This window comes from Piliocolobus tephrosceles, chromosome 8 (genome assembly GCF_002776525.5).
Source record: "Piliocolobus tephrosceles isolate RC106 chromosome 8, ASM277652v3, whole genome shotgun sequence".
Lineage (NCBI taxonomy): Eukaryota > Metazoa > Chordata > Mammalia > Primates > Cercopithecidae > Piliocolobus > Piliocolobus tephrosceles.
In genome coordinates this window covers 7,794,384-7,813,704 of record NC_045441.1, presented here as the reverse complement: position 1 = coordinate 7,813,704, position 19,321 = coordinate 7,794,384, and the positions used below count along the sequence as shown (strand labels likewise).

The 19,321-nt window shown below is 51.0% G+C and overlaps 1 protein-coding gene and 1 pseudogene across 13 annotated transcripts in view; one reads left to right on the top strand and one right to left on the bottom strand.

The window, feature by feature from the left end:
- Positions 1 to 859: 859 nt before the first annotated feature.
- The window catches only part of TRRAP (transformation/transcription domain associated protein), a 134,880-nt gene continuing 116,418 nt past the window's right edge, over positions 860 to 19,321 (bottom strand). For 11 of the 13 annotated variants that reach the window (XM_023192015.1, XM_023192017.1, XM_023192008.1 and 8 more), the window contains 6 exons: positions 9,861 to 10,086; positions 8,634 to 8,851; positions 5,513 to 5,697; positions 2,836 to 3,039; positions 2,556 to 2,750; positions 860 to 2,024 (listed from right to left, as the gene is read on the bottom strand). In XM_023192015.1, coding sequence (XP_023047783.1) covers positions 1,740 to 2,024; positions 2,556 to 2,750; positions 2,836 to 3,039; positions 5,513 to 5,697; positions 8,634 to 8,851; positions 9,861 to 10,086 — 1,313 coding nt within the window. In that variant the 3' untranslated portion in view covers positions 860 to 1,739. Of the gene's footprint in view, positions 2,025 to 2,555; positions 2,751 to 2,835; positions 3,040 to 3,081; positions 3,724 to 5,512; positions 5,698 to 8,633; positions 8,852 to 9,860; positions 10,087 to 19,321 lie in introns of those variants that run through there. The other 2 variants (XM_023192013.1, XM_023192019.1) reach the window with 2 other exon arrangements.
- LOC111526357 lies at positions 12,963 to 15,727 on the top strand (annotated as a pseudogene).

Genomic DNA, 19,321 nt, shown 5'->3' with positions numbered 1-19,321 from the left:
CAGTACCACCCACTGCAAACCAGCCTGCACCCAGGCCATACCCCAGCAACACAACTGTAATCTCAAGCTGCCCAGGGACATCTAGTCAAGGCCCTTTCATTTGACCCTGCGGTGGGATTTGGGTAAACTCACCTCCGCCGTAGCCTGGAACGAGGGAGGATAAATGAAAGGCAAGGAGAGTCCAGAGCTGGAGAAGGTTCTGTGGTCTGGGGCAGAGGTCCAGAGAGGGCTCCATGCTACCCCCATCCCCTGGGTCCTGTAAAGGGCCATCTTCCTCGAAAAGACTTAACACTTCCTAACAGGCAAGTCTTTCCAATTCAGGGCCCATCATGTTAGCCCTGGAGCGGCAACCCCATCCCTCCGCCCTGCTGTTTCTGACCTCATGGTGTGTGCTCCTTGGGGACTGTCCCTCCCACACGAGGGCAGGCCTGGCCCACGGTACACAATGGATGAAGGACAACGAGGAGGTAGAGCTGGGCACAGAGTGCTTCATGCTGAGCCTCCGGGCATGCTTCAGGCACACTCCACACACACGTTACATGGCAGCAGTCTTGAAACACAGGAACACAGCTGAGGGCTCCGAGAGTCTGGCACGCCAGCCCGCTGCTGAGGTCGGGCCGCCATTCCTCGTCGCCTTGACAGAAGATGCTCGGAACTGGCTTCCCACGTGCCAAGTCATGACGTCCCGTGATCACAGCAGCACAGTCCCTGCCCAGGCAGCGCACGCTGTCACCAAGAGGCTGCGCTGAGGAGCCCATGCTGTCGCTGAGGCCTCTGGTTCCCAAGGGGCCGAGGGACACTGAGAGGGAAGAAACCCCTCATGGGAACAAACATTTTAACATAAATAAGGGACAACAAACCCTTTTATAAAATATTTATTCTAAAAAAAACACACTGTACAAATTTAGATAGAACATTCTCAATGTTCAGATTTATAAAAATGTGAACAGAAAGACTAAAGGTAGCGAAGGAACGTACATTTCTGTTTTCTCTTTTTAAATTAGGAAGGTAAAAGTGATTTTTTATTCAGGTGCAACGATAGTAAATGTCTAGAAGACATCCGAATAGCCGGAAATAAAGAGCACAGGAGCCGCCTGCAGACTCTCGGAGTTCTGTCTTCACCCGCTGAATCCAAAGTGGATGCGTGTGGCGCTCCTGCAGGGTGATCTGGCCCTGTGGATCCACGCCGAACACTCAACGAGACTCCCAAGGCTGGCTGCGTACAGCCTAAAAGTTTGTGCTCGGAGAAAAACCAGCACGATGGGTTCATCATCTCCTGTTTCTCAAACAAAACGGGTTTTCTGTACACTTGTTACAAAGGTCTGTACAAAAGCAGGAAGCTGCTGCAAGGTGTTATTTCCGAAAGAGTTAAAAATGGATGGTAAGGAGCGGTTTGCACAGTCCCGCCTGTACGTTCACAGACAGAGGACACCATAAAAAAAGGGCTCACCCAGAAATTCCAGACCGGAGAATCCTGGTTTCTTAAAAGATTATTTTAAAAGCTTGGAGGAAGTTTCAGCTCTGCCATTTCTAACCGCCTCGCCCAGCGTCGTCATAGTTCAGCTTCCTCTAAAACTAAATTCTCCCTCTCACACACCAACTACCAGGAAAATCACTGCAAGCCAGTGGAACTGCGGGGCTTCTGTGAATAAAAGGAACGAGGCAGGGAGAAGTCGTACAAGCTGCGGGCTCAGAGCCCAGGGCGCCCTTCACATTCCGGGTGGCCATGGCAGCCGCAGTCACAGCCAGGGGTGCCAGGCGGGGTCCATGCGGCACAGATTGTCCAGGCTGTTTGCTGCGGCCACCAGGGTGTTCACCTTGCTTTCCCCGCCTTCGAACTGGGCAAGGTTGTGCAGGCGGGTCATGATGGCGGTGACGGCTTTCTGAACCAGGGACACCAGTTGCTGGCTGTCCATGTTCTCCGGTTGCCCGGCGGCCGAGAGAGGAGAGGACGTGTCCTCCTGCGTTTTTTTGTGCCAAGCAATGATCTCATCCCGGAGAACCGTTTTCAGAATGCCGTCCACCTGTGAGAGGGAGAGAACGAGAGGACGTGTGTTTAACCAAGAACAGCCCAGAGGGGCAGCTTCCTAACAAGGTGGGACTCAGCTACAGTGGCCGCTCGGGGCCACCGAGGGCCAGTCAAGCCTCAGCACCAGGCCAGGCTGTGTGCCCTCAGGACGGGCTGGGGAAGCCGCTGAGGGACAAACCCCTTCCTCCACTTGGAGCAGCAGGCAGAAAGCCTCAGTGCTGGGCAGCACAGACCTGGACGGCAAAGGCAGCCACACTGCGACTGGGGCCCGATCTTTTTATTTGTTCACTTGACGCCTTCCAGCGTCTGTCCAGTGTCCGGCAGGCCCATTCCAAGTACTACAGACGAGAGTGAACCAGAGAGAAAACCATCCCTTGCCTGCACAGCAAAGGACGTAACACGGGTGCCGGCCACTGTGGAGAACACACAGCCCGTGAGGCAGATGAGCAGCTCCTGCAAGGCCATGGCGCGTGGGCATCTGAGCGGCCCTAGCCTGTGCCCACGATAGGACGACGCGGAGACCCACCTTAAAGTTTGGCTGGGCGAAGCACCGGGCAACCGCAATCATGGATGCCGTCAACGGGCCGGAGACACCGATGGTAGTCAGAAACTCAGAAATGTTGGGCGTGAGTCGAAACGGGACAGGACGGTTGGCATCTAGGTCTCCAGTTGCGTCGTTTATGTCAAACCGAAAGTAGGCAACATTCAGTTTGCCAGTGTCCTAAATTTCAGAAGGAGACACTTTAGGAACTTCAGCAGAAAGGCAATGTCACGAGGACAGGATCTGGCGGTTCAAACCAGGTTACCTGAGCGATCTGTAACATCTCGGGGTTGAGTCTATTTAAATGCAGGACGAATTCCGCGAAGCCTATCAGAGCCAGCTGAATGGTGAACATCTTCCGGAACGTCCAGTAGTCCGTGGCGTTGGGGAAGGTGTGCAGCGCCCACTCCTTGAGCATGCTGCGTGGCACCATGTTACTCTGAACCTCCTTGAGGATGTCGCGGAGGACCTGAAACACATTGCTCCGTGACACTCCCATCTCATTCACTGATTTTTTTTTTTTTTTTTGCAAAAGAAAAACTCTCATATGGCAGTTCCTCTTTAACTTAGCACCGAGAGTAAATTCTGGTGACAGATTTAACGCGCGCATTGTTAGGAGACTGAACATGAAGACGCATAAGATGGCTGTTTCCCTCCAGGGCTCGCCGCCATCTGCTCTAAAGCACCAATGCAGCTGGTCTGTGCCAAAGCCGCAGTTACCTGATATGCGATACCCAACAAGAATGCAGGCAGGTATCCGAACGCTTCCACCCTTGCTGACCACAGAAGATATCAGGCCAATTAACAGAACACAACAGCCGGACACCAGCAGCACCACTTCCAACCAAGACTTTATACTAATGACAAATGTTTCACCAACCGAAGGAGCTGGTCTAACCACACACACACTTGAGACTGAACTCCGTCCTCATGGACTATTGCAGACCTCACCAACTCAGAAAGAGTTTCCTGAGTTAATGGAGCTCCTGTTCGACCATCCGGTAGAGGCACGAGGTCTTTTCCCGACTAAGTCCTACCCATGTGCTCCGAATGGCCGTGAGGAAGAACGTGAGAAAGGCCGTGAGAAAGTTCTTGCCTTCCACCAGCATGAACAAGGCAGGCCACTGGCGACACATGCAGTTTGTTTCCTCATCTGTCAAATGGGAAGAAGCGCTTCTGAGATGGCAAAGGATTTCCAAAATCTGCTCCTAAAGCAGTTAGAATGCTGGTAAAACCATCAAAATCAACTTTGTCAGAACTCTAGGAATTAAAGGCTTGCAACAGTCTGAGGAGCTTTTTTAAAAAATTTATTAAAAAAAAAAAAAAAAAAAAAAAGGCTGGGTGGGCACGGTGGCTCACGCCTGTAATCCCAGCACTTTGGGAGGCCGAGGTGGGTGGATCACAAGGTCAGGAGTTTGAGACCAGCCTGGTCAACATGGTGAAACCCCGTCTCTATTAAAAATACAAAAATTAGCCAGGTGTGGTGGCGGGCACCTGTAATCCCAGCTACTCAGGAGGCTGAGGCAGGAGAATCGCTTGAACCCAGGAAGCGGAGGTTGTGGTGAGCCGAGATTGTGCCACTGCACTCCAGCCTGGGCGACAAGAGCAAAACTCCATCTCAAAAAAAAAAAAGAAAAGAAAAAAAGAGAGAAGAATGAAGGAGTAGAATAAATAACAAAACAAGAGGCACACAGAGGAAGAAGTGGCTCTGAAGCTGGATTCCTCTGTGCTGTGAGCATCTCCCTCTGCCGACAGGCCCTGGCAGCTGCTAACCTGGAACAAACATCCTAGCCAGTCACATGCTGTTTAGAAACAGGATGACTCTGAGGTCAGCACGTATTTGTCACTGGCTTCCATGCTGTCGAAAGTTAATGTTGCCTTAAGAATATAATCCATTCTTCTCCTGCAAATACCTCAGAACTGCCCATTGTCCACAGAATGACCAGGCCATAGCCTGTGCCACAAAAAAGCCCTGGCATCAGTTCCCAAGAGAGGCCATGCACTCTGTCAACAGAGGCTGATCAGAAACAGGGATCCATGCCTCTGCCTGCAGAGCTGGAGGCTGCACCTGACCCTGCAGCCTGGAACACCTTGGGCCCTGCCGTGCCGTGGGCCACAGAGGACACCATGGGCTCAACCTTCCTCAACCAAACTAAGTCCTCTAGGAGCCAGGTGAACTGGAATGAGTCCCTGGGAGACTTGGGGCAAGGTCACAGCATCCACCTCTGTGGTCTGTCCTTCTTGGGACCTACAGAAAGGACCACGGGGCACCCGGGGAGAGGCCGAAACAGCTGACCCTGGGTGCTCCACACAATCCCCCAAAAATCTCCTCACCCAAAGCCCATGCCTGCCCTGCCTCCCACCAAGAGCAAAAACATGCAGGTGAATGAGGGGCCTCTGCACCTTCGAGGGGCTGCAGGCCAGGGCCACCCAAGGCTCCTGTGGGCACCATGCTCCTGGCTCAGGCAACCGAAACAGCTGGGCCCCACCACCCCAGAGTCTGTCGCTTTTTGTATTTTAGAAAACAGCACACATGCTGCACGTCACCTAATGCCCCCAGCAGCAGACCAGGTGAATGTAGACTGTAAACAGCCTCCCATCACCTCAGACCAGGTGTGGCTGCCAAGTAAGACTGCCAGAAACTTATTTTAAAATTCTAATTTCAGAGCTTCTATGTAAGTACAGTAGAGGACAAGGGGCTTCTCCAAGGTTGAGGACTGACCTGCGTCCGGTCATAACAAACCGTCCACGACAAGTGTCTTCTCACCAAGGTCAAGAGCTGTCTCATTTCTACCATCTCACGAGTCTAACAGTTACTTTAAATGACAGAGGTGGCCCCCAACAAATGCCCGCTCATCTTCTAAGCACCCCTGTCTCCAGGCACCGCCCCACGCAGGAGGGCTGCAGGTGGCAGCTCAGCCCCCGCCCAGCCCCGCTGCTACCTGGTGGCTGGCTTGGGTTCCCCGCGCCTGCACCGTAGCCAGCCGGTCGTAGTAACGGGAGATGGGGTTGTCGTGCTCGATGCCCTTCTTGGCGCAGCGCTGCTTGTAGATCTCCACAAGGGAAAGTGAAGAGGGGTTGTCCTCCACGAGGCGCATCTGCGGGGAAACCGCCACAACCCGGGGCACTGGGGAGAGGGGAAGAGAAACGGGGCAGGCTGAGGGTGACCGCAGGCCAGTGCTTGGCTCCACTGGGAGCAGAGCTGACCCGGCTGTGTGCCTTGGGGGCTGCCTGCAAGAACCTGGTGGTCATGCACCATCCATTTACCCAACAGATGGCATGAGGCTCTGACGGCACGAGCTGATCGTCACCCTGTGTCCACAAACAGAAATGCTTTAGAAGGCTACCTTAAAAAGACATCTTGGCCGGACACGGTGGCTCATGCCTGTAATCCCAGCACTTTGGGAGGCCGAGGTGGGCGGATCACGAGGTCAGGAGATCGAGACCATCCTGGCCAACATGGTGAAACCCCATCTCTACTAAAAAATACAAAAATTAGCTGGGTGTGGTGGCAGGTGCCTATAATCCTAGCTACTCAGGAGGCTGAGGCAGGAGAACTGCCTGAACCAGGGAGTCAGAGGTTGCAGTGAGCCGAGATCGTGCCACAGCACTACAGCCTGTTGACAGAGCGAGACTCCATCTCAAAGGAAAAAAAAAAAAAAGACATCTTAAAAAAACAAAATATAAAGGATAGCCTATAGTCCCAGCTACTCAAGAGGCTGAGATGGGAGAATCGCTTGAGCCAGGAGTTGGGGGCTGCAGGTGACAGAGCAGGACCCTGTCTAAAAAATAAGAATAAACATGGCTGGCCGTGGTGGCTCACGCCTGTAATCCCAGCACTTTGGGAGGCCAAGGCGGGTGGATCACATGAGGTCAGGAGTTTGAGACCAGCCTGGCCAACATGGCAAAACCCCATCTCTACTAAAAACACGAAAATTAGCCGGGCGTGGTGGCGCACACCCGTAGTCCCAGCTACTCAGGGGGCTGAGGCAGGAGAATTGCCTGAACCCAGGAGGCGGAGGTGGCAGTGAACCGAGACTGCACCATTGCACTCCAGCCCGGGTGACAGAGTGAGACTCCGTTTCAAAAAAAAAAAAAGAACACACAGACTCTGCCCGATGTTCACTCTTAGAGGTTTTCCTTCATCAGAGTCTATGGGAAGAGTCCAGCCTTCCTGCTCTGAGACAGCTGCTGTCTAATGACGCAAACTTGTCTTTCAGCATCTAGGACGGCTGTGCCCCATCTGTGGAGGAGGAGGAAAATCATCTTCTGTGTTCTGTCCACATAAGGAAAGCATCCAGCATCAACCTGGTCATCCATCGCCATTAGTGTGTAAATCCCAGTCCACGCATGGCGACCAGCACTCTGTTCCCAATCACCACTCACTATCTGAGATGCAGTTAATCTACGACCCGCCCGACAGGATGCTGACCTGCACTGAAACCACTCTGGTCTGAGTCAGCTGGAGGTGGCAGGAGCGCTGGGCGGCCACTCCAGAGCCTGCCTTCCCAGTGACGACACCTTGGGGAGCAGCACTGGACTTGTGCACAGTTTCTCCTCCAAAAGTGGGATAATAGCACCTACCCCACAGGGTTGTTTGTGGATTAAATGAGATAATACTTTATGAAGACACTAGGTTCAGAGAATATTCAGATATCTTGTTGCAATAAAGTTAGAGGGAGCTGAGGGGTTTCCAGAAGACGGCAGATTCAGCCTGCCCGGAGAGGGTCCCAGCGGCGCTGTGTCCCAGCCACCGTAACCCCTGATGTGGAGTCAGGGGTGCCTGAGGTGCACACAGATGATTCTGACTTCTGTGAACCAAGTGGCTGATTCTAACGTCAGTTAAGCCACAGCTGATGGCTTGCTGTCTTGGCGTTTACCCGTAAAGAAATCCCCAAATGACTCCAGGACACACATGAGGACCGCCATTCCGTGCCAACCAAGCGTTTGGAAGCAGATAAATCAATAACCCACAGCTGGGATCAACACTACAGGTCATGTTATATACACGTTAAAACACACAGTTTTCTGTGATGCATTTTGAGTTTCTTTAGGCTTATTTAAAAAATCTTATTTTGAGATACAAAACTTAAGCATCAGAGATTTCAGGTCAAAAGGGGTTGATCACAGTTTAGGTGGCAAAAGAAAGTTCCACACAGGACTAGGTAACGTGCACTGCAGCGGGCTCCCGACTACAGGGACTGCACGCTAAAACGTTATAAAGTGGCTCTCTTCTCCGGATCACAGCACAAGCATCTCATCTACGTGCCCGTACAATCATGGTAACTCAGTGACAAAGACTTCACTCAGAGGTTGCTTCTTATCAGCTATTTGTGCCCCCTGGCAATTTCTGTGGCCTTAACATGGCAGCTGGACTTCCCGAGTCCTGTGTTTCACCCAGGAAAGAAACTCAGGGAGGGCCCAGAGAGCAGCGTGGGAAGCAGCTCGAGGTGCGCTGGAAACCTGATGCGTGCTGCTGCCCCGCTGGCACCCAGGCTCGGCTGGGCCAGGTTCCCCAGGCTCCAGGGAGGAGCAGCGAAACCGGCAGCACGCACTGGCAGGCGCCGGCTCTCCAAGGGCCCACTCCGTAGAGTGCAAAAGGCCTTAGAACAGGAGTGTCCAATCTTTTGGCTTCCCTGGGCCACGTTGGAAGAATTGTCTTGGGCTACACATAAAACACACTGACACTAACGACAGGTGATGAGCTAAAAAAGATTTAAAAAAGAAAGCAAAAGAAGTCTCATAATGTTCTAAGAAAGTTGATGAATTTGTGTCGAACCACATTCAAAGGCATCCTGGGCCTCATGGAGGCCGCAGGTTGGACAAGCTTGCCTTAGACGAAAGGTGGACACAGCTCTCACCTCTCAGTGAGAGGCCTGAAGGCCCAGAGCTGCTGCTCTTCTTGAGGCCTTCCCTGGTCAGCACAGACTAGAACATTCTCTGCTGACACAGCCGGACCCTCAAAGGCTAACTTGAGCTGCCTGTGCACCCCGCGAGGCGTGGCTCTCATCCCCACCTGTGAAGCTGCCTGTGCGCCCTGTGAGGCGTGGCTCTCATCCCCACCTGTGAAAAACAAGTGCCTTTTGGTGGTCTCCTTTCTCTTCTCCAAACAGGGGTTCAGCAGACGCAGCAGCTGCAACACGCGCTCCTCTCGCCGTGACTCGGTGAGGCAGGCGTCGTTCATGACGAGGTACGGGTAGATCTTGCCGTTGTGTCCTCGGATGTACAGCCGCCGGGCTGCGGTGTTGTGCTTCTGCACAATCTCCACCCGGGGCATAAACCTGCCAGAGTGAGAAGCCATGAGGACGCGCCCTGCATCTCTACCAGTCCTGGTCTTGAGAAGCAGCTAGGGATGTCCGAACTGTCACGGGAAAACGGACTGTGTAGGCCAGCAGTCATTTATCAATTTATTTGTACCCTGCCTCACCCTGACGCGGTGGAAATGAGTCAAATATTTCCAATTCAGCAGCCACGGACGGAAGTCAAGGAGGAGGGACAGCTGGCCAGGACAGGAGCCAGCTTTGGAGGAAAGGGCAGCTACACTCTGGACGTATGGAAAAGCAGAGCTGTGTCTGGTTCCGAAATAACGACGAGACACGCTCTTTGTTAAGAGAAACCTCTTCAAAGCCCTTTCTGCGTTTCGAATGAGACGCAGCACGCTCTGGGAAATGCTGCAATCGTCTGGTTCTGCCTGAGTACTGTGCTTCGAGGATTTACACAAGACTGGGACACTCAAGCCTGTAATCCCAGCACTTTGGGAGGCCGAGACGGGCGGATCACGAGGTCAGGAGATCGAGACCATCCTGGCTAACACGGTGAAACCCCGTCTCTACTAAAAAAATACAAAAACCTAGCCGGGCGAGGTGGCGGGCGCCTGTAGTTCCAGCTACTCCGGAGGCTGAGGCAGGAGAATGGCGTAAACCTGAGAGGAGGAGCTTGCAGTGAGCTGAGATCCGGCCACTGCACTCTAGCCTGGGTGACAGAGCCAGACTCCGTCTCAAAAAAAAAAAAAAAAAAAAAAAAAAAAAAAAAGACTGGGACACACACTGTTTTGTCAAGTTCTATGGTGACTCAGAAGAAGGTCTCCTGAATGCAAACCCAGACCGCACTCACGACAGCTAACCGGTCAGTGCGGGCAGAACTCCTTTACATTCTAGAATCATCTTAGGTTCTCCCATGTCAGGGAATCTGTGTCTGAAATTCCACACAGGGTCCACCCTGGAGCTCCCGTGGGGCTCCATGTCCACGGATGCCGGGGGTGAGTTCCACCCGCCAGGCTGGCCCACTCACCGCGCAATCTTGATGTAATAATGCGTTGGCTTTGGCATCAGAAACTCCCCGGGAATTTCCACTTCAGCTGTCTGTGCCGAGAAATTGCTCAAGAACCGGCACTTTTCCTCTATGAGGAAGAATTTGGGGAGCTGCTTGGTCTTGGCCTCCAAGATTTTGATCCACTTTTTCAACTTAGAAATAAGATTATGAAGCTTCATGGATCCTGGAACGCTGAAGTCAAAATCTTCAAAATAAAACATGATTAAAAAGATTTTTAGTCATCTGGGCCAGTTCTAATTCACTGCAAAAAACAAAAAACAAAAACAAACAAACAAAAAGAGCTCATGCCCCTACCAGCTACGAATTACACATTTTGTTTGTTTTGAAACAAAGTTTCACTCTTGTTGCCCTGGCTGGAGTGCAGTGGCGTGATCTCGGCTCACTGCAACCTCCACCTCCCGGGTTTTAGTGAGTCTTCTGCCTCAGCCTCCCAAGTAGCTGGGATTACGGGCACCTGCCACCACGCTTGGCTAATTTTTTTTTTTTTGTTTTTTGATTTTTTGTATTTTTAGTATAGACAGGGTTTCACCATGTTGGCCAGACTGGTCTTGAACTCCCAACCTCAGATGATCCGCCCGCCTTGGCCTCCCAAAGTGCTGGGATTACAGGCGTGAGCCACTATGCCCGGCCAAATTACACGTTTTATACATAGTGTGGAGCAAAACATTTTATATTCCTTGCTCCCCAAGAGGCTGACAGAACAAGAGAAGCCCTGTCAGAGACCTCCCACTACGTGGAGAGGAAGAGGAAGAGAGGAACCACCAACCTGAAACCCCATCCCCAACCCCACGGGCCCTTTTGGGAATAATGCCGTTGAGGCAATGTCTACCTCAGTGTGTGAGGCTGGGGCCCTGGGGGGGCCCTGGAAGACACAGGAGCCTGAGGGCGGCCTGTGAATCCCAACAACCAGGAGCCCGTGTCACCAGGGTCTGAAGACCAGCATCCAGCGGCAACCCCACCTCTGAGCATAAGTGTCACCTGGAGCCCTAAGGTCTCGTGTCAAAGCTGATCATGTAAGCAAAGTGAGCCCAAGGCAGCAGAAAGGGCCACCCAGGAGATAGATTCTAAATGAGCCCCGAGAAGGAACTGATGCAAGATACCAAGATGGCAAAAGCCAAAAACATTTTTCACTGAAGCATTCAAAAATCCCTGGTTAATATATTTCTCAAAAACGCCTTTCTGTAAAAAAACCTCGACTTCCTCCCAGATGAGCACCAGTGATGGAAGGAGCCTCGCCACCCTTACTCACCAGGGCGACCAGAGGTCAGGACGAACCCAACCGCTTCTGCAGCAAAGCAGGGGCCCTGGGGGAGCCACGGGCAGGCACCGTCCCCAGGCTGCCCCAGGGCTGGCGTCCTGAGCCCAAATGGAACGCTGGCTGAGCCGTGGCGGCAGACATACCAGCTTAGAGCTTGGAGCACGCCGCTGAACCTCTCAGGGCCTCACTTTTCTAACCCATGGTAGACGAACAGGAATAATTTAACACCTACCCCGTGAGGATGAAATTAAACAAGGCAGCGCACATGAGGTGCTTGGCATAACACCCAGTTATTCGAGTGGCCTGACCATCCCTGCCCACGCATGATAACACCCAGCTATACGAGCGGCCTATTCCTGTCTGAACTTGGCTGTCAACAAATGTCATCAGTTTCAGGAAAGCCAAAGTATTTTGTGTGTGTGTGTGTTTTTTTTTCACAGCACTTGTCTGGTTTCCCTTTCATTTTAAGCTCTGGCACCTCCAGCCTCTGCATTCCTCACAGTGCCACGACTCCACATGGGCAGGTGCTGGAGAAGCCACTGTGCACCAAGGTGAGATCTCCCAGCAGAGCTGCGAGAGACAGAGGCCACCGCCAAGGACGCAGGACACCTCACTGTTCCCTCTCCACACTGGACCAAGAAGGTGCCGCCAAGCTCATGCCTGATCTCTTTTTAACTTTTATTTTGAAATTCCTAGAGATTTGCAGCAGGATGCAAACAAATTATAAAGGAAGTCCCATGTACTCCTAACCCCATTCCTCCCACACCAGCATCCTATGCAAGCCAGTGCGATGCCAACATCAAAAAGTGACATTGGCACAGTCCAAAGAGCTGATTCAGACTTTACCAGTTACGTGTGCACATGTGCGTGTGCACGTGTGTATGTGTGCGCACACCTCTGGTCATGTCACCATGTCGCCTTGCAGAGCCACCAGCACAATCAGTTGTGAGCTGCACCATCAGCACGGGATGCCCTTGGTTTCCCTTCACAGCCACCCCCACCTCTCCCCTGCATCCTGAACACCTGGCCAGCACCAATCCCTTTTCCATCTCCACTGCGGTATTTCACAAATAAGAATCCTGCAGTACACATCCTTTCCAAGTTGGCTTTTTGCACTCAGCATGATTTCTTGGAGGTACACCCACGTTACTGCGTATCAATAATTAACTCCTCATTGCCGAGGACGGGCGTTTCTAATGTATTCAATACCTTCTGAAAGGGCATCTGCATGGTTTCCAGTTTTGAGCTATTACAAATAAAATAACAAAGGCTCTGAATATTTGTGTACCCGTTCCCACACGAATGGAAGTCTTCATTTCTGTGGGATACATGGAGTGCGCCATTTCTGAGCTTTCTCCCACCTCTTCACAGACATGTGGTTGGTAGCCCACACACACCGCTCTGCTAGAGAATCGGACTGCGCTCCGTCAACAGAACACAGACAAAGAAAGAGACAGCAACAGCCTCCCCTGTGAACAGGAGAGCGGAAGGTGGACAAACTCTGGCTGTGTGAGTCTGAGACCTGCTGCACTTTGAGATGAGTCAGGAGCCTCATGCTGACTTTTTCCAGTTTTGGTTTTGTAATTTTTGTTTTTTTTAACATCAAAAGCCAGAAGACCTATCCCATTTCTGATTCTTTACTTTTTAAATAATGTGGACATTTTAAGATCAAAGCATGCTGAATACCACCATTTCTTTTAAGCAAAATATGATTTCTATAAACCTTTCATCTCGGACTCTTTCGTTCTCAGAGAAGGGTGAAAGACCACACATCACGCGCATTTCGCGACAAGCCTGAGGAGATGACAGCACTTCACGTGAAAGACCGGGAGGACCGGGCTCGCCCTTTACTTTTCAAAGAGCACCTCCCTCAGCTGTGGGTTCACCTAAGGCAAGCCCAACCCACACATCACGAACAGGGAGCCAGGCCCCCAGACTGCCCCCTGCCGCCCCCGCTCCAGCGACTGCAGGGCACACGCCACACTTCAGCTGCAAGCAGCCTTGATGCAACTGGTCATGGCTGTGGCAGTCGAGGGTCCTTTCCGATTAAGGAGATAAAGATTTTCTTCGATGTCACTTAATATTAATTTTAACTGTGTCATCTAAGACACAATGAGTCTTTAGAAGATTCTTTAAATATCACAAATGTGAACCACTTATTCTATGATTTAACCCATCAATGAAGAAAGAACATGGTAAAGACCATTACAAAAGCGCTAAGCAGGGCACCACAGGGCGGCTGGAAGGTATGCTAGGGACCACGCTCTGGGCATGTGAGGCGGAAAAGGGGGCCGGGCCAGGACTGTTCAGTGGGCTTCGGAACCCCAAACTCGAGACAGGGTGGCCCCAGCCCAGCCTGGCCAGGACCATTCAAGGCGTTGATGAGGAAGGGAAAGGTGTGGGCCCTGCTCCTTCAGGACACCCCAGGCTGGCCCATGGCTCACAGGCCCACAGAGCGCCCTCTGATCCCAGCACTGGGCAGACAGCTAGGCTGGGGCCTGCCCCACTTGCTGGTCAGTTGCCCAAGTGACACCAGCTGGCGGGTGCTGGAGACGGCAGCAGTGGCATGCTGAACCCAGACCAGGGCTGGCCCCAAGGCTGGAGTGCATACGGTGTGGCCTGGAAGAATGAAAAGGAGTTTCCCGGACTGGAGGGAAACACTGTGGAGGAGGGGCTTCTCTCACTGGGGTAGCAGTTTCCCATTTGCCCCAAATGGCAGGATTTCCATAGTATACGTAGTACGAGTTCCACATCTTGGCCTGTTATCCAGCTTTGGCAGTCTCATCTCCACCACCTGGAGAATAAATGGGATCTGCATGACCTCCACTCTAAACTGAAATACATGGCCGGGCAGTGGCTCACGCCTATAATCCCAGCACTTTGGTTGGTAGAAGTGGGTGGATCATTTGAGATCAGGAGTTCGAAACCAGACTGGCCAACATGGTGAAACTCCATCACTACTAAAAATACAAAAATTAGCCAGGTGTGGTGGCACATCCACCTGTAATCCCAGCTACTCGGGAGGCTGAGGCAGGAGAATCGCTTGAACCTGGGAGGCAGAGGTGGCAGTGGGCCGAGATCGCGCCACTGTACTCCAGCCTGGGCGACAGAGCAAAACTCCATCTTAAAATAAATAAATAAACTGAAATACAGACTGCGGTGCTGAGATCCTTTTTTTTTAAATTGTTATTAACAATTCCTCATAAAATTAAACGTTGTCAGAAGACTGAGCAGCTCAGGAGGTGAACTGCTGGCCCCGGCGAGTATTGATGATGGAGATGAATTTGGAAAAGCAGAACCTGTCCACGGTGGAAAATCAGGATCGATTTGGATTTGCCACAGAACTTCAAGATATTTGAGCGGCAATTCAGATGAGTGCCTCCAGAATAGTGGCTTTGAATATACCATTTGCTTTCTCCCTCCACTTGTGCTGAACTCTGAACTGCCACCAGATTAGCCATCCTCCTTCCCATCTTCATTCACACTTAGTGGCAAATTGCTGTCACCAACTCAGCTCTCTGCAAGCACTAGACAACCTATGGGAAGAACACAGTGGCAGCAGGATCCTGTCTGCCCGGATGCAGTTTCTTAAGCAAGAGGCCCTGGTGCACCTGAACATTGTCTCTCCCTCTGAGCTCAAGATGGGTTCTCAGGAAAAAGTGCCGAGAAGGACAGCTCAAGCCTCTCCCATCACAGAGCTAGATTTTGGAGGAGCTGCTGAATCTCATGTAGACCAAGAGGAAATTGCAGATGAGAGAGCTGTGCAGGATGTGGAATCACTGTCAAGTCTGGTCCAGGAGACCCTGGACTTTGATCAAGCTCAGGAGATAAAATGCTTTAATAGTAGATTGTTTCTGTACGATACCTATTTCTGTGAGAAGCTGGGCAGTGAATGCATGTACTTCTTGGAGTGAGGCCTGTGTACCGCAAAGCCTGTCTGAAGGACTGCTTTGAAATCCACATCAGAGATGGCCAGGTTCAACGCCTCAACTGCTCAGAACCAAAGTGCCCTCCGGTGGCCACTCCTGACCAGGTCAAAGAGCCAGTGGAAGCAGAGTTATCTGCCCGTCATGGCTGCCTTCTCCTCCTGTCCACCTTGGAGCTGGTGGCAGATGTGGTGTGCTGCCCCCACCCGTGGGGGCCTGCACGGTGTGGCTGTACCACGGGCATCTGCTCCAGCTGCAACTTTGCCTTCTGTACCTTGTGTAGACTGACCTGCCTGCCACAGGGCCTCTCCATGTAAGGTGATCGCAGAGAAATTAACAGACTTACAAAACGAATACCTGCAAACAGATGAGGCCAAGACAAGATTTCTGAAACAGAGGTAAGGTGAGAGGGTGATTCAGAAGGCACTGGAAGAGATGGAAAGTAAGGAGTGGCTAGAAGAGAACTCGAAGAGATGCCCATGCTGTGGAGTTCCCACAGAGAAGTGAGGTGATGCCATGTACTGGCTGCAGGCACTATTTCTGTTGGATCGGCGTGGGTTCTCTCTCTAGCAGCCCCTTACAAACATTTCACCAGCCCTGCTTCACCGTGTTGTAACCGGCTGTTTCATGCTTGGATGTGAATGGAGATAATCTTTTGTCAAGTACACAAAGTAACCTTGCAGGATATTTACGGTACTATTCATTCACTCTTCCTGTGTAGAAGAGATGGAAGAACATGGCTTATATTTTCATCTGGTGAAGGTACATTCATACATTTTTTTTAAAATGTAAGTTGAGAAGAAATTTCTAAGCCAAAGGTTCGGAAAATGAAACTACAGAATATTAAATATTATAATGTGCCCAAAGTTCTGGAAAGTTAACAATTAAATATTTATTTTCTTCCCCAAGCTTTAGGTAAGGAGAAGAGGGGTCAAGAGTTAAACTTAGAGCCCTTCTGTCTCCGGGAAGCACCCGTAAGACACTGTGTTGGAGCTCCCTCAGTACTACTCCCTACAACTGGGGTGGGTAGAAAAGCCTTATGGAAATTATACTGAGAGCTTGATTTACTTCATGTTACTCACATTCCTTCCAGCCTAGGTTTCTGCCAAGTCAGTCCTCTTTGGAGGGAGCCATTTACTCTGTAACCGACGGGAAGGTCCAGTGTCATTTTGATCTACTGCTTTTCAGAATAGAAACTTACAATAATTAAAAAAAAATTTTTTTTAATACCACAGACACTGTGGGTCACTTGATATTTATTAGTGGTGTATGTGGTCCACTGGTTTCAGGTCAAATCTAGAATTTAATGATAGTGACTCAGGAAGAATTTAAGTTCGATTCAACTTTCCTGGGGCACTCGAGCCTAGACTTAAGGTGACTTGTCTTTGCTATGTTTGTTCCACATTCTTTCTTTACCTTCTGCGTGTGGGGACAATTTTAATATTAATTCCAGCAACACATGATTTTATTTCCTCTGCTGGACTAGGAGAAAGCCTAATGTATTTCCAAGCTGAATGTTTCTGAATTATCTGCATTTTGAGCCTGTCTATACCACTGTAGTTCCACTCTTAACTTTCTGAACTCTTTTTTTTTTTTTTTTGAAGATCTTCTCTAACAAGCTATGGGAATTTGACTTCCTACCCTAATTTTTTTTTTCTTTTTTGCAACAGCAGTGTTTTGGGTGATAATTTTGGACTGATACCTACTCCTTTTTCTGGATTTTGTTGCCTTTTTGAAAAACTGTCTTTCCTTATAGTTAGGTGAGTGGCTTGATAGTAAAGTAAGATTTTTTGGAAAAGAGGACAGAAAAACTGAACCACAGCTTGAGAATATATTCTTTTTTGAGGTAGAGTCTCACTCTGTTGCCCAGGTTGGAGTGCAGTGGCGCGATTTTGGGTCACGGCAACCTCCGTCTCCCAGGTTCAACCGATCCTCCCACCTAAGCCTTCCGAGTGGCTGGGATTACAGGCATACACCACCGTGACAGGCTCATTTTTGTATTTTTAGTAGAGATGGGGTTTCACCATGTTGGCCAGGCTAGTCTTGAACTCCTGACTTCAAGTGATCCACCCGCCTCGGCTTCCGAAAGTGCTGGGGTTACAGACGTGAGCCACCATGCCCACCAAGAACATACTCTTTTCTCGTACTTTGTCATTGAAAATTGAGGAATCACTTTTAACTGTTTTAGGTGTGTGTCCAAAAAGTCAGCAAAGACTTATTTCTGGACTGTCAAAGAGGACGCTTCATCTTAAAAATAAAATTTAAAATCATCTTAAAATTAGAACAGAGTTGCTGCTATTTATTCTGTCACCAAGGCAACTAATCACATTCTTAAATTGTTCAGCATATAACATATTATTAAGAGGAAAAAGGTCACAGAATAGCATCTCTTCTTTTTACCCGGGCTAGTGACTGAGCTTAGGTTTGAAGGCCCATATTTTGTTTTAACCAGATAGTTTCATGGACTTCCATTCAGGACATTTTGTATAAAAATTGAAATTAAAGAATAAGTTGAAGATAAGAAATGAAAATTAAAATGATTTGTTCTACAATTTTAAAAACACAGTAATTAAGCTTTTAAATGTGAATGATTCAATGTTTCTTTCACCTCTGGGAAACTATACCAGACAAATCTTGTTTTCACACAACAATCACTCATGTGCTGACACTCGAGAGGTGAAGGCTTGGGGAAGTTACTCAGGCAGCTGAAGCCACATCCTGGGACCAGGGGCTCTCAGTGAGAGCCTGGCAAGACAGCCTGCCATGCGCTCCTCTGCTGGGGCGCCCGCAGGTCAGTGAGATGGAGGCTGAATGAGGAGTGAGAAGCAACATGTTCTAGACAGCACGAGAAGCAGCTGTGCCTGTGTGCAAGGCGGTGGACGCGGGTGTGTACAATGGGATGCGGGTACGCAGATGTGATGTGGGTGTGTAGATGGGACACAGTGCGTACGCGGGGACACGCGTGTGTAAATGGGATGTGGGTGTGTATGATGGGATGAGGGTAAGTAGATGGGACGTTGGTGTGCAGATGAGACATGAGGATGAGGGGACGCAGGTGAGTGGATGGGGTGTGTGGACTGGACGGGGGTGTGTAAATGAGACGGGGGTGCGTGGACGGGACAGGGATGTGAGGACGGGACGGGGATGCGAGGACAGGACGGGGGTGCGAGGACGGGATGGGGGTGCGAAGACGGGACAGGGGTGCGAGGACGGGACGGGGATGTGAGGATGGGACGGGGTGTGAGGATGGGACGCGGGTGTGTAGATGGGACGGGGTGTGCACGATGGGGCACGCGTTGTGTAAATGGGATATAGGTGTGTATGATGGGACAAGGTAAGTAGATGGGACGCAGATGTGTAGACGGGACACGGCAGTGATGGGATGCAGGTGATAGGATACAGGTGAGTGGATGGGGTGCATGGACAGGACATGGGTGCGTAAATGGGACATGTGTGCATGATGGAACGGGAGTGCTTGGATGGGATGGGGGCACAAGGATGGAACGGGGGTGTATAGTTGGGGGGCGGGGGTATTGTGGGGTGAGGATCCCTATTTGACAGGGGAAGAAACCTGGGCTGAAGGAAACTGGACTCCTTTCCCTCACATCACAACATAAGAGGCAAAGCCAGGAGTTAGACAAACATTGAAAATACATCTCCCTATCACGATGCCCAGAGTCCACAGTGAGCTTGCACTTAGCTCGTTACTGCAGGCCCTGCCCCTATAAAACCTACTGGTTCACCCGGCGCCATCTCCTACTGCTCACCCAGACCCGGTCTTCCACGGGCCCACTGGACCCTGCCTCCCACCGGCCCACCAGATGCTGTCTGCCACTGGCTCACTAACACCGTCTCCCACCATGCCACCTGGTGCCGACTCCTAGCGGCTCACCTGACCCATCTCTCACCGGCTCACCCAGCACCGTCTCGCACAGGCTCCCCAGGGCTCTGTCTCCCACCACCCCACCCTACACTGTCTCCCACCACCCCACCCTACACTGTCTCCCACCAAACCACGTGAAGGAAGGGCCTCAGGAGGGCAGGATGGCAGAAGGGCAGTGTGGCCTGAAACCTTCTACCCCCCGTCTTGGATCCTGGCAGCTCCTGCTCCAAACCTTGACCCCTCATTAGGGAGAAAAACACGTGGTCACAGCTATGCACTCTGAAGTCTGCACCGTGCACAGTGTAACCAGTGTGCCCCGTGCAGTGACCAGAAAACCAACAATCTAATCAGC